Here is a 14,494-nt window from a genome sequence, read left to right as displayed (position 1 = left end):
TGCCCGATGACGCCTGAGATAGGCACAGGCTCCCCGTGACCTGAGGTAGTTCGGATAAGCGGTAGAAGATGAATGAATGAATGAATATTAATGCATGTAGAGGGCAGCTGTGAAAAAGAACCAAAACTCATTCTGAAGTCTCAGTCACAGTTATGGAAGCAGACGGTGTAGCTTCTACAGAATCCATCTCTGTAGTGGCTAAAAATAACAGCCCTTCATAACCCATCCCCATAAGACTGTGTGCTATAGCCACTGTTGCGCTATTAGTGTGGCTCAATATGGAACATAATACTTAGGACATCATTTAAATAAAATAAAAAAAAAAAAAAAAAGCTTAATTACAGAATGGTGTGATATAGCCCAACATGAAGCAAAGTACCACCTTGAATTGTATTTGTCCTGTAACAGCACATCCTGATGTGTTATATTCCTTTTATACCACAGCAGTTTGCTCATGTCAGATTTTTTATTACCCATTTATGATTATTATTTATTGTTATTCAACATCAGCAAAACTAGTTACTGTATTATTAATATGACTTGAACTTAAAAATTCTTAAATCCACTAAACTTCCAATCATATTAGACTTTATTAGATTAGGCTAATTTATTAATAGTTAATTAACAGTTAATTTATTTATAATTATTAGAACTAGCACATTCATATAGACCTGTGAAATACAATATTAATAAACACCTTCACACTTTTAAGTGACTGTTTTAGCACTTCTTGAAAGGATCCAACAAAATGACAAAAATGCTGGTGGCTCTGCCTTCAAAATCCACTCTGGCTGGGTTGTAAAGGTGTTCATAATATCATAGTCCAAGTATGTCTTATGTATTGAACCTCCACTGAGGGCAAGCGAATGATTCATGTAAGGAGACTAACCAAGAATTGCTCTTTGGCCTTTTGCATGTAACAATTTATGTCAGGCCGGAACAAGGAACAAGTATAATACACTATGATATTTACAGACTTTTGATAAGATTAAAAAAGAATGATCAAATATTCATCAGTTGCCACAGCAACAGTCTGGTGTGAATCATTTGGTCCAAGTCATAGCTAATTTCTATTATTATTATTTTTCTTATTTAATTTCCCATTGTTTGGATTTGTATGTGTAATTAAAAATTTTACTAGTGCCAAATGTGTTCCACTAAATATTTCTTTGAGTTTTTCAGTGTTTATTTATAGCATGGAATACATATAGCTAATTCCACATGTAGCATACATGTATCTGTATACATATCCTTTACAATCAACACTGCAGAATTTGCAGTCATAGAGCCTTCTTTAACTCTTTTATGTTTTCTCAAGAATGTTGCTGTTAATATTTTTCAGCAAAGAAATCTTAGCACATTGTATGCAATTTGTGCATGTTGAGGAAATTAGGCCTATTTGGTGTGTATATTTGAAAGGTGTTTTGTTTTTCTTGTACAGTGCTGCAATGTTGCATGCTCTGGAAAAAAGTACTAAACTGTACTTGTCTTTGAGGTCAACTTTTGTCTTTCAAACCTTTAAAATGTACCTTTTGCTGGGAAATGGATGTAGTGGGCCTTTTAAATTTAATGTACATAAATGCACAGGAATTAGTATTTAAAATAAAGCCTTAAAGCTACATATGCACATTTTTTAGGTAAAAGATAAACACACCAAATGTAGAAAACAGACAAAGAAAGATAACATCTTTGCATACAATATGCAAAAATATGAATATTATTTTAGACAGCATTAAATATTTTTGCTTTGTATGGTGAAAAATATGTAAATAATTTAGTAATATTGATTTCTTAATGACGAATTAAAACATGCAATGAATCATTATTTGCTGCTGTGCCAAAGATTATCATTATGAATCATTAAATAATAGCATGCGTATTTGTGGACCTTATAGTGATTGTACAGTGGACCTTATACTTGTTGCAGGAAAAAAAGTTTGTTGAAGTCCTAGCATGTACCACGTGGTGTGTTTTAACGCCTGGGGAGGTGGCGGCAGAATATAAATCCCCATGGATAAAGCCACCAGTTTTGTGCACACTTTGCTCCCAGGTTAATTTGTTCGTAACGTTTTGCTTAGGTTGAAACTTGAACAGAACTCAGATCCGCCGCACGAAAAATTATCAATAGCCCCATATCTCAAGATGTCACAGGAAGAAACTGAGATCTCCAAAGACATGCGCGCAGAAGAACAAACCGGACGCACAGATGCGAGTGTGGAGAGCGCGCAATACCGTCCTACCCGCCTGTACAGGAGAAGATGGCTGATAGTTCTGCTCTTCAGCGCGTATTCTCTGTGCAATGCGTATCAGTGGATCCAGTACGGAATCATCAACAACATTTTCATGCAGTTTTACAGCGTGAGCGCTTTCGCTGTAGATTGGATGTCCATGGTGTACATGCTCACCTACATACCGTTTGTCTTCCCAGTAACCTGGCTTTTGGACAGGAAAGGGCTACGAGTTGTCGCGCTCGTAGCCGCCGGTGTTAACTGCGCGGGCGCATGGATTAAGGTTGCGAGCGCAAAGCCGCACCTGTTTTGGGTAGGTGCGCTCGGGCAGGCCACTTGCTCCATAGCGCAAGTGTTCATTCTCGGCATGCCGTCACACATCGCCGCTGTGTGGTTCGGCCCTGAGGAAGTGTCCACCGCCTGCTCCATCGGTGTCTTCGGCAACCAGGTGAGCCCACTACAGCAGGGATACAAGCAGGAGTAAGGAGTGGGCGCTTAGAATAAACAGTTAGAATGTTAAATAAACTTTCTTACGGAACAAAAGTAAAAAGGAATTAAACATTTCTCGAACCAAGTGACTACCAAAATGTTTTGGTTCAAGGGCCGAGAAAGAGCATTGGATTTTGACACAGTGGTGCGTCTGGTCGTGGATATCATTTGGAACGTCCATACTGATCATCTTTTTATGATATGTTGTAAAAGTCGCTTGCAGAATTACACTTTGTCCTTGAAACATTCAATCCAATCTGGCTGCCATACAGTCCAGGGTTTATTTCTGCCTCACGGCCTGATGCGGGGTTAGCTGTTGTTGAAGGAGAAAGTAAATTTTAGCCAATAGGAAAAGCCTTCCCAGAAGAGTTGTGGCTGTTATAGCATCTGCCACAACTCTTCTGGGAAGGCTTAAGTTTATTTTTTTAAGTGTGGCTGTAAACATTTTGACCATTCATATTACCACAACCAGCAAATTTGTGAAGTAAGGTACTGATGTTAAGTGAGAAAGCCTGGTCTGCAGTCCGTGTTTCAGTTCATACCAAATGTGTTCTGTGGGGTTGAGGTAATAGCCCAAAATCTAACAACAATGATCTACTCTGGGATTGGAACACCAGTCTGCATGAGATGAGATACTGGCACAGTAATCTGAGAAGATCAGACACAGAAACATGAGATAGATGGTGGAGCCTAGACAATTACCAGTACCTGTGATTGAGGATGTAGAAGGAAAGACAGGCATAACCAAACCTTAGAAAGACTCATGATAAAGGTTAGCAACTGACTCGTGAAAAGATGGAAATGCTTTTCCGGCTTGGGACAGAATCAGGATTAATGACTGAGGTTGGACACAGAACCTGGTATTAACACCTGGACAAAATAAGTGACATCCACTGAAAACACTGAAACAAGTAATAAGTAATGTACTGAAATAAGTAATGTGGTGCACAATAACACAAATATTGCAAAATCTTCACTCACCTAGAACTATCATAATACTGGGTGGGAGGCTCCAACAGCTACAATTCTATGTGCTATGGATTTTACAAGATTTTAGAAACATTTCTTTGAGATCCTGGTGCATGTTGACATGAATGCATCATGCCTTTCCTGCTGATTTTTCAGGTACTCTTTCATGCTGTGATTCTCCTGTTCTACCGCATCCAAAGGTGAGCTATTGGATTCAGATCCAGTGACTGGGAAGGCCATTGAAGAACTATGAACTCATCTCATGTTCATGAGACCAGTTTGAGACAACTTTTGCTTTGTGACATGTTTCATTATCATGCTGGAAGTAGCCATTAGAGGATCGTAAATTGTGGTTATGAAAGGATGCACATGTACAACACAATACTCAAATTGGCTGTGGCATTCATGTGATGATTGGTATTAACAAGTGTGCCAACAAATAATTTCCCACATGATTACACCTCTTTCACCAGCCTGGACTATTGACACAAGGCAGGTTGTGCTCACGGATTTCTGCTGTTACAATATAATTTTGACTCAACCAAACTGCAGTTTTCAACTATCCAGTTTTGGTGAGCCTGTGCCCACTGAACCCTTAGCTCTCTGTTCTTTGGCTGACAGAAGTGGAACCTACTCCTTTTGTTGTTGTAGTCCAATTGCCTCAAAGTTTGATGTGTTGTTCTTTCTGAGATACCTTTTCTGCTCAACACAATAGTACAGCATGTTTATGTGAGTTACTGTAGGCTGTCTGTCAGCTTGAAAATGTATTTATTGATCTCTCTTATCAACAAGATGTTTGTTCTTTGTTGTACCTGTCAGCAATGCGGGGATAAAACAGACCCAAATGCAGGATAGCTAAAAGGAAACAGGATTTATTAACTAAAAACATGAAACACAGACGCAGACAATACCAGACCGGACACGAGACAACATAAGCAGACAAGGATTCTGCGCTGCCATAGGCAACGCAGCACAGTTAAATAGACAGAACAATGAACACACGAGGAACAGGTGTGCAGAGACGGGGAGGAGTAAACAAGGGCAGCGAAGACACGTGACAGGGAACATAAACAAGAGCACGTGGCCAAAGTCCGGGCTGAGTCCTGACAGTACCTTTTTGAGTTAACTATAGAGAATGCTGTGCATGAAAATCCTAGAAGATCAATATTTAAAAAAATATTTAAACCAGCCTGTCTAGCATCAACCCCTATGCAATGCATGTGAGTGTATGTCGAGCTAGTTGGTACAGAGTTGAAATGCCATATAGAGGTGTATGCTGTATGAAACTCTATGCTGCTCAGTAGACACAGTACAAATTCTGTGTATACTCTCAAATCTTAATGTGGTTTCATGTGGAAGTAAACCTTTAAAATTCCTTCCAACCAGATGTGTTTGTGCTTGTTTTTAATGCTTATTTGTACAGTACTTTGTTTCTTTTCATTGGGGACTTCTTGGGGAGGCAAGAACATGAACAGAATGTACTTTGAGCAATTGGTGCTTTTTCAAGGACATCTAATTTTTTTTGTTACCTAAAGTCCTTGTTGTTGCAATATGTTTAAAGGCTTAAAGGCTTGTTACTATATGTTTAAAGGTTTATTGGGAATGTCCATAGAAGGCCAGAATCCATATAAAAAAGTAAAGATCATTACAAGATATTTCAGGTCCTGGTATTAGATTATTCTCTGGGTTGTCTAAGCTTGGCTTGTTTATTGTAACCATTCATGTTTCATGAAGATTCACTGCTGGGTGGTGGGTGAATTATTCATATATTAACTGCCTAAAAGTCATTGTCAGCAGTTAATAACTGAGGAATATGAAGAATACAAACTTAATTGTTTGGAAATTATTTTGTTTTTACACAAAAATATATTTTTTAATTTCCATTTATTTAAATTAAATTGAGTTCCTTTACTTAGCCTTGTATAACGTACATAAAGTATTGTGGGTTTGGTCAGTCATTAATAGTGTTGTCTTGTTACCTGTTTTCCTGCAGCTTGGCATTGCCATTGGCTTCCTGGTGCCGCCTGTTCTTGTGCCCAATGTAGATGACATGGATGAACTGGCTTATCATATCAGCATTATGTTTTACATCACAGCAGGAGTGGCCACCGTCATCTTCATTCTAGTTGTTATTGGTAAGACATCCTTGTTTGATTTTCCATGCATGTCCAATATAGGATGCTTGAAAGGTGTAATCTCATAAACACACTTTGTTACTTCACCCCTCTGGATATACATAAATACATAAGTGTATGTAAGTATGTATGTAAGTGTATGTAATGTACAAAAATCAAGACTTCAGCTAGTAGGACATGTGTTCTGTGGTTACATCATGTGGCTACTCCACCCCTTTTTTCTCCTCAAGCGAATTGATGAAGTCAGGGTTCAAAGTCTTTGTCATTTCTACTCATTATGCTGAATGGTAATGATAGCGACTTAGGAATGCCAATGCGTTCTGTAAAGCATAGCAGAAATATATTTGCTGTCTGGGGAGTATTCAGGTGTACCCTGTGTTAATCTCCTATTTATGTCCTTATAAATAAAATCAAACCCATATAACTCACTTATTACCACTGTATAATGGTTTTAAATGGCCAGTACACTCTTATTTCTCAGTTCAAGTGATATTTTATTATGTTCTTTATACTTACTGTAATTGCTTTATATATACTGTACTTATAATTCCGGTGCTCTATCACACATCCTGTATGTTTTTACATCAAAGTTTTCCAGGATAAGCCACCTATTCCTCCGTCTCAAGCCCAGGTGGCAATGCAAAACATACCTTCACAAGACTACTCTTACCTGGCCTCGATTCGAAGGCTTCTCTGCAACAAACCGTTTATTTTACTCATCATCACCTACGGTAGGCCTGACATGTTTATGGTAACATTTCTACATATAGGTTATCTCACAGCCATATAATAGTTTTATTATGTCAGTACTAGAATGAAACACAACACAGACAGACATTTGAAAAGGTGTTCATATTAATGAATAGAAAATAATTCATATATTCTGTTTTTTATTACATTGTTTTTATTTGATTTGTTTGATTTAATTATTTAAGTATCATTTAAATTTATGGGATTTGGCATACGCCCTTATCCAGAATGACTTGCATTTTATCTCATTTTATACAACAGAGTAATTGAGGGTCAAGGGCCTTGTTCAGGGGCCCAGTGGTGGCAGCTTGGTGGACCTGGGATTCGAACTCACAACCTTATGATTAGTAATCCGGCACCTTAACCAAATTAAAAATGAAAGAAAATGTGCTTCATTAAAATGGAATGCATAAAATAAAATAACAATGCGAGAATTCCTAACCCAGATCCATTAGGAATTATTATATCCATAATTATTGTTTATATCACAATTTTTATTTATCATCTGGATGTAATATTGATTGTACAACAGATAAGCATTATATGTATTGGTACTTGCTTTGAGCATTGCTCTTGTTTACTCTCTCTGTTGCATTGTTGCTTTTTGCTAGTTGGACTGTAGTTTTAGTTGAAGCTTATCTTATGTTTATTATTAACCCAACATAGATCAGCAGGTAAAGCATTTTAGTTTTTATTTTTATACTATTTATACTTTTAACCTAATTTATTGTATCTATTGCCCTTCTTTTTAAATATAACAATAAATACAATTGCACAAATTGTCATATAATGCAGAATGGTCATCCTGATACCACACTTGAAGGCTCAAATAAAGCATGTCACAATCATGCATGCATTTTATTCTTGCAGGATTAAATGTTGGGTGTTTTTATGCTGTTTCCACTCTGCTGAACCGGATGATCATTGACTACTACCCTGTAAGTCCCATCCATCTTATCTTCCGTTCTGATTATCTTCAAGTTTGCTTGTCTGGATAAGACACAGGCAGATGCTGTCAGATGCTGAAACATCACATTATCCCTTTAGGCAGTACAAAGATTCTGTATTAGATTTCTATCAGATTTTTAAGATAGTATTAATTTTTTAAACTTAATTTTCATTGATTTTTTTGTCTTTTAGAAGTTAGTCTTTTATATTTGTTGGTACTTAAAACATTTGCCCCAAACTTCAATAACCTTTCTGTTTAAGGGGATGGCTCAAGAAATCTTGGCATAGTAAAACAAACCTGTCACTTTTTTTTCATAGGGAGAAGAGGTGAATGCTGGACGAATTGGTCTGACTCTTGTCATTTCTGGTATGGTGGGCTCTCTCATCTGTGGCATTTGGTTGGACAAAACAAAGAAGTACAAGTATGCATCATGTTACTATAACCTTGCCTACTGTGCCACTAGAAACATTGAGTGGTTTAATATGTACTTCGTATCTTTTAGCATACCTTTTAAATATTTGAAATCATGTTACCTATGACTTCACTTGTCAAGAAGGTATTATTAAGCTTGAACATAAGACTTCATTTGGGTTCATACCAAGGTATGGGTAGTGGTCTGTGATTGACAACTTGCCATTGTGAATGGCTTATCCCCTTTTTAGTGGGTTTTTTATTATTTCCCAAGGTCCATGTTGTGTTACTGCACTGGCCAAATTTTCAAAGCCAATGTATAAGTTAATAAGCTTCTTGTGCCACAGAATGTTCCTACTGTTCCTCTTAATCTCCTAGGGTTTGAGAGGATTTAGCTAAACAATACATTCTGGATTTCTTAAAAATTCCAGCCATGCCTCAAATATTCAAACTTTGTATAATTGAACAGAGGTATAACAAATTGAACAGATTCTCTTAGATCAATTGTTTGTTCAGTTTTAATATATGATTTTTTTGATGGGTTAAAGTTTGAATCCCGTCTCTGCTCTCTATGCACTATGCATGTTCTCCCCTGTCCTTTTGGGACTTCCTCCAGGCACTCTTCACATGTGTTCTAGGCTGATTGGGATTCCTTAAATGTCTGTAGTGTGTAAATGTATGTGTGTGTGTGTTTGTGTGTGTGTGTGTGAGAGAGAGAGAGAGAGAGATTGTGCCCATTGAGGGGTTGGCACCATGTCCACAGTGTCTGCTTCTTTGTGCCCTGAGTCCCTGATGATACTGTAGATACCAAGTTCTTTGTAACATTGTGTAGGATATGCAGCACAGAAGATGAATAGTTTTTTTTTAAAATGTTATTGCTTTTGTGATTAATCTGTGATGAAATAATTATTTAGATTTTGCTATTTAGTCTGTCATTTTCTACTAGTGTGATGTTTGATTAACGTAATTCGATAAGCCTTTGGAACAGTACTCACAATCTACTGAAACCATAATACATATTAACGTTAGTATTTTCTGTGAATGTTTTCATACACCCTTTGACAGAGATATAAGGAAATGATTTTTCTGTAGTAAGAGAAGCTCTGCACATAAGCTGGTACCAAGAGTTGCTAATGTTAAGCTTAGCCTGACTTTTATCACTGCCAGTAAATATCTCACTGTTTCTGCTAGGTGATTGTCAAAAACAACCTGACTTTTCAGTGAGCACATGTAATTCAGACACTGATATTCAGACCTGACTTTCTTGTCCTCTGAATATAAAAGAGCCTTAGGCTAATTCCAACACTGGCAGTGAAGTTGGACATTTTCTTACGCATGGATGTACACTACAGCACAATTTCATAATACATTGTTTGCTTAAAGAGAGCCATAGCCTGAAAAGAGTTGTTCAGGAATCCTTTTCAGAGAATAGGAATGTTTCTGGTGTGATTTATGTATGAGTGTGTTGAGGAAAAGATCACAATTGCACGTTTTTAAGGGGAACGTTATTAACATCATTATCAGAAACCATTAGACATTAACTGCTTCTAACTAGGTTCATTTCTTTAAAATATTTCTTAAACCCTGATTACATTCTTTCAGCTCACTATTATATTATTATTATAATTATATTATAATTATTATATAACTATTATATTATTATATTGATATTTCTTAAACCCTGATTACATTCTTTCAGCTCACTATTATATTATTATTATAATTATATTATAATTATTATAATATAATTATTATATAACTATTATATTATTATATTAATATTTCTTAAACCCTGATTACATTCTTTCAGCTCAATGGTGTTCTGCATTTTCCTCTTTCCTACTCCAGACAGACCACACTTGCCGTATATCTCATGTCATTTGTAGGAATGATGATTTACTCCTTTACACTTAACTTGGGCCATCTCTGGGTAGTCTTCATTACAGCAGCAGTACTAGGGTAAGAGCTTTGACATTATTTGCCACGACATTAGCCTGATAAATACAAAGTATATAAAAAAAAAAACAAAAAGCTCAAGGCTTGCAAAGAGACACATTTGAGTGGCATTTGAAACATCATTCATTTACAGATTTCAGTGACAGTAGAATATAAATGAACCAATATTTATATGAGATATATATATATTATATATATTATATGAGAAAATATATTTGTTTTATTGTAGCCAACTTGTAAATAGTACAATACTGCTATCTGCATAAACCATTGTCTTCATACACAGATGTGTGTGATTGTTCGAGTATAGAATTCTTATTTAAAATTTGTTGGAAGTCTGTTGGATCTTGTTTCAGATTTTTTTAAAAACTATTAATCAGGATTGTATTTCAGTAATGGCTACTTATTTATGGAACAGTGTCTCACAACAGTGTCTTATGTAATTTTATGAAATACAATATTAAGAATTATTAAATGAAAGTTTTTAAGCTGTTCAGATTCAGTACAGATGCTTAATCTAATCTGATGTTTTCCTAATAAACACCCCCAGAACCCCAGACAATACAAACAACAGCCATGACTTCCATTTGCTGATGACAGCTTAGGCTGGATTTTAACATTGTTAAAGTGTATATACAGTATTTGGGATATCATCCAAATACATAAAAAAAAAGAAAAACAAAACCTTACAGATTTATATATGGATATGTGATTGTCCCTAGATATGAATGTGTGTGTGAATGGGTTCGTGTAAGGTACCCATGAATAAATTCACTTTGAAGATTTTTGTGCCCCCTTTGTCTTACTGGGATAGGCGCAAGATCCACCATTGCTCTGATCAGGGTCGTTTATTAAAGAAAGAATGAATGTAATAGCACATTTCTTTTCTCAAAGATTCTTCATGACTGGTTACCTGCCACTAGGCTTTGAGTTTGCAGTTGAGCTAACATACCCAGAGTCAGAAGGCACATCTTCAGGACTTCTCAACTGCTCAGCACAGGTATACTGCTGATCAAAGATGAAAAACCTCTCTATAGGATGAAGTTCTATGCTAAACAATTTGGCTATACATTTGCATGCTCTAATGTCTCTGTATTTTGCCTCTGAGCCTATAGGCAAGCTTATATAATGCTAAAAATAAAAATAATAAATATTTTTTAAAGTAAGGCTTAGAGATTGACAGAGAGTTAGAAGCTGGGGGGAGCAAATAAGTACAGAAAGCTTGCAAATAAGAGTTTTTTACAGCATGTGTGCTGGGGTAGAGGGAATGAAAAAGAAGACAGTGTTTATGTGATATGGTCACTAAGATAGAAGAAGCCCTGAGTCTTCACCAATGATAAAAAATAAATTCCCAGTCATTATCTCTTCCCCATTCAGGTGTTTGGAATCATATTCACCATTTGTCAAGGCAACATCATTGACTCCTACAGCACATTAGCTGGGAACATATTCCTCTGTGTTTTCCTCTTTCTAGGGACCATCATTACAGGTAAAGGCACCACTTATCCAAAAATCAACCACCAGCGACTGATGAAAAAACAGCAGTCAGCTATTCATGTCCAGGCAATGCTTGTGTTGGTGGCATATCGATTGAATAATTTTAGCATGAAATTAGTGTAATGCAGTACATGGTGTTACATAAGTATTCACCTCATTGAACATTAAATTATTTTGGATTGTGTAAGAACCTGGAACTAAAATATACATAATTGAGTACCCAGAACAGGCCATAATGTTGAAAAGGGCTGAAAGCAATATATTATTTATAGTTATAATATACTTATAGCAGAATGATTACAATAAAAAAATGAAATGTGAAAATTCATACATCTCAGTGAAATCCCTCCATCAGTTCTGGTGAAAATAACTATTTATCTATTTACATATTATTGGACGTTAACTCTAGCAACTAATAACAAGCAGCAGAGCTGAAATAAATCACCTTTGCCCTTGCTTTCTATTATTCTTTAATTAATTTGAATGATATATATATATATATATATATATATATATATATATATATATATATATATATAGTCCATGTTTTTAATAATATATGCATACAGTATTACTGTATAAATGTATTTTGTTAATGAGCGTGTTATTGTTTGTACTGATTGTACGTCTTGACACTTGTTTTAAGCTTTTATAAAGGCCGACCTGAGGCGACAAAAGGCTAACCTGCAATCAGCGGCAGAATCAGAAGCTGTAAGTGTGTGTGAAATATTTCATCTTAGGATAAAGTCAAATCCTAGTTTTCTGTTATGACTCACTGGCAACTTTATTTATATCTGCTCATTCATGAAAAATATCCAATCAATCTTGTGGCAAGATACAGGTACAATTCAATAAACTTTTATTTACATTTTCTTGTATAGCGCTTTTAAGCACATTGTCTCAAAGCAGCTTTACAGAAATCTAAAAGGAGAGAGAGAAAAAGAGAAAAAATATTCATGCACATCAGAGTTAACACAGAGATAGTATTAAAAACAAGTATGAGATAGTATGAAAAATCCAGGGACCCTCAGTTCAAACTAACCACTTTTTTTAGCAAAATGATAAGCAGAAGAACATCTCAGAATTCTTCGAATCTTGAGGCAGAAAACCTCATTAGGTTCCTGTCAGACAAAAACTGGAATCTGATACTATATTAGACACAGGCTCACTGTTAGTTGAAGATTGGATAAATGTCACCTGGCATGATGAATCTCAATTTCAGCTGTATCGTACAGATCATAGGGTCAGAATTAGCATCATAGCATAAATCCATGGACCCCAAACTGTCTTGATTCAAAAGTGCAGGCTGATATCGGTGGTTTCATGATGTGGAAAAGATTTTCTTGGCACTTGTCATCTTAATACCGGTCAAAAATCATTTGAATGCCACAGACTGCCAAGAGTATTATTAACATGCATTTCATCTTCTAATGGCTAACTCCATGATATGCCATCTTACAATGAGGTCATCCCAAAATAGTTCCATCCCTAACTGGTTCCATGAACTAATATTTCAATGGCCTTTTCAGTCACCAGATCAAAATCCAATAGAAGATCACTGGGATGTGATAGAACAGGAGATTTGCATTAAGCATATGCAGCTGACAAATCTGCTTCAATTGTGATATCCCAGAGGAATCCATGCCACAAACGATTGCCTCTGCGCAGAGACCTAGTATTAGTATTATGTTCCATATAAAGCACTGTAGCTGGTGAGTGTATGTATGTGTGCATAAGTAGTGCCTAATGCTGTGTAACCTTTATGGCCTGTACTCAGCTTCTACCCTGTTGTAAGATGTAAAGTTTTAAAGAACACAATTATCCTTTTTTACTTAATCCTTAATTCTTCTTTACTCCAAATCTGACTACATCACAGCATCATAACCACACAGCTTTCCTGCAAGATGGAGAGCATAAGGAGAAATAATATGCTGTGGATCTGTTTCTTGGTGCTGAAATTCAGTTAATATTTTGCAGAATGGTTCTATTGGGTGATTTCTCTTTGCTTTATTTGTGCAGAAACAGTCAAGTCAACAAGAAGACATAATAACATCATTGAAACAGACCAAGATGTAGAAATTAAGTTCTCCTGCATATCGATCAGCACATTTATAAGCAGCGAGATCTCCGTACTCACAACAAAACATGTATATGACCTGCAAGAAAAGGTTCAACCTTCTCTGAAGCGCTTAATCAGATTAATACGGGATCTTCATTTACATATATGAACATATTTGACAGAGAATGCAACAAAATATATTTGTTACAAAAGTCATATCCATAAAATGAGCTGTCGAAGCACCAAAACTTGGTGTTAATAATGAACTGTTTATCGTAGGTGGTTGAAATTTAATTTCAGTATATTTCACTTTATATTCATTAACCAACAACAGAAACTTACAATATGAGCACTATTAGGATTGTGTTTTCCTTTTTATTTTACCACTTCTGTGAGAACATGGACCATCTTTATGGTGTTATATTATATTGGATTTCCTGTATACATTGTATAGAATGTTCTACCATGATGGATCATGCTTCCAATGGCGATGTCAAGTATTATTTTATTCGCTATTGGCTATGAGTCAGAGTATTTTCTCTCAAACAATAAAACTGTATGTTTGAAATTACGTTTTTAGTCTTAATGGGTTGTTTATAAAATATACTTTGTACTTTGACTTGAACTAAATGTAAACTGATGTCATGTTGAAATGCTTGAATAGCTGAAAGGTGACAGGAAAAGCTAAAACGATTCTAAATATTTAGGCCACCACTCTGCTCATGAACAATTATTTTGATCCAAATTAGTATCAGAATGGTTTTACAACATGGATTACATGGTGCCATATATTTTTAATGTAATGCTGTAATATGGTGCATGAGGCACCATTGTAAAACTGTATTAGGCATTATTACCTGCATTAAATACATGTATATGTGTAGACTGTATTGTAAGACCTTACTATGTGAGTGTCAAATAGTTTGTGTTAAAAACATTTATATATTAAAACTGTACATGAAAAGCCTTTTTGGTGAGTGTCAAAAAATTAAAGATAAAAGGTGACTGTTGCTGTTGGGTGACATACTGTAGGTTGATAGACTCAATAGCA

The 14,494-nt window shown here is 35.8% G+C and overlaps 1 protein-coding gene across 1 annotated transcript; it reads left to right on the top strand.

Annotated features, from left to right (window-relative positions):
- The first annotated feature begins 2,013 nt into the window (after nt 1-2,013).
- Nucleotides 2,014-14,410, top strand: flvcr2a (FLVCR choline and putative heme transporter 2a). Its single transcript, XM_060879366.1, has 10 exons — nt 2,014-2,676; nt 5,680-5,821; nt 6,412-6,552; nt 7,442-7,509; nt 7,838-7,941; nt 9,780-9,890; nt 10,782-10,887; nt 11,265-11,376; nt 12,031-12,095; nt 13,404-14,410. Exons 1-10 carry the CDS (start codon nt 2,143-2,145, stop codon nt 13,458-13,460), a joined length of 1,440 nt encoding a protein of 479 aa, XP_060735349.1. The 5' UTR covers nt 2,014-2,142; the 3' UTR covers nt 13,461-14,410.
- Nucleotides 14,411-14,494: the final 84 nt, after the last annotated feature.

Source organism: Tachysurus vachellii, chromosome 10 (assembly GCF_030014155.1).
Source record: "Tachysurus vachellii isolate PV-2020 chromosome 10, HZAU_Pvac_v1, whole genome shotgun sequence".
NCBI lineage: Eukaryota > Metazoa > Chordata > Actinopteri > Siluriformes > Bagridae > Tachysurus > Tachysurus vachellii.
The sequence above is the reverse complement of the archived record's forward strand: the minus strand, read 5'-3'. Positions and strand labels throughout refer to the sequence as shown.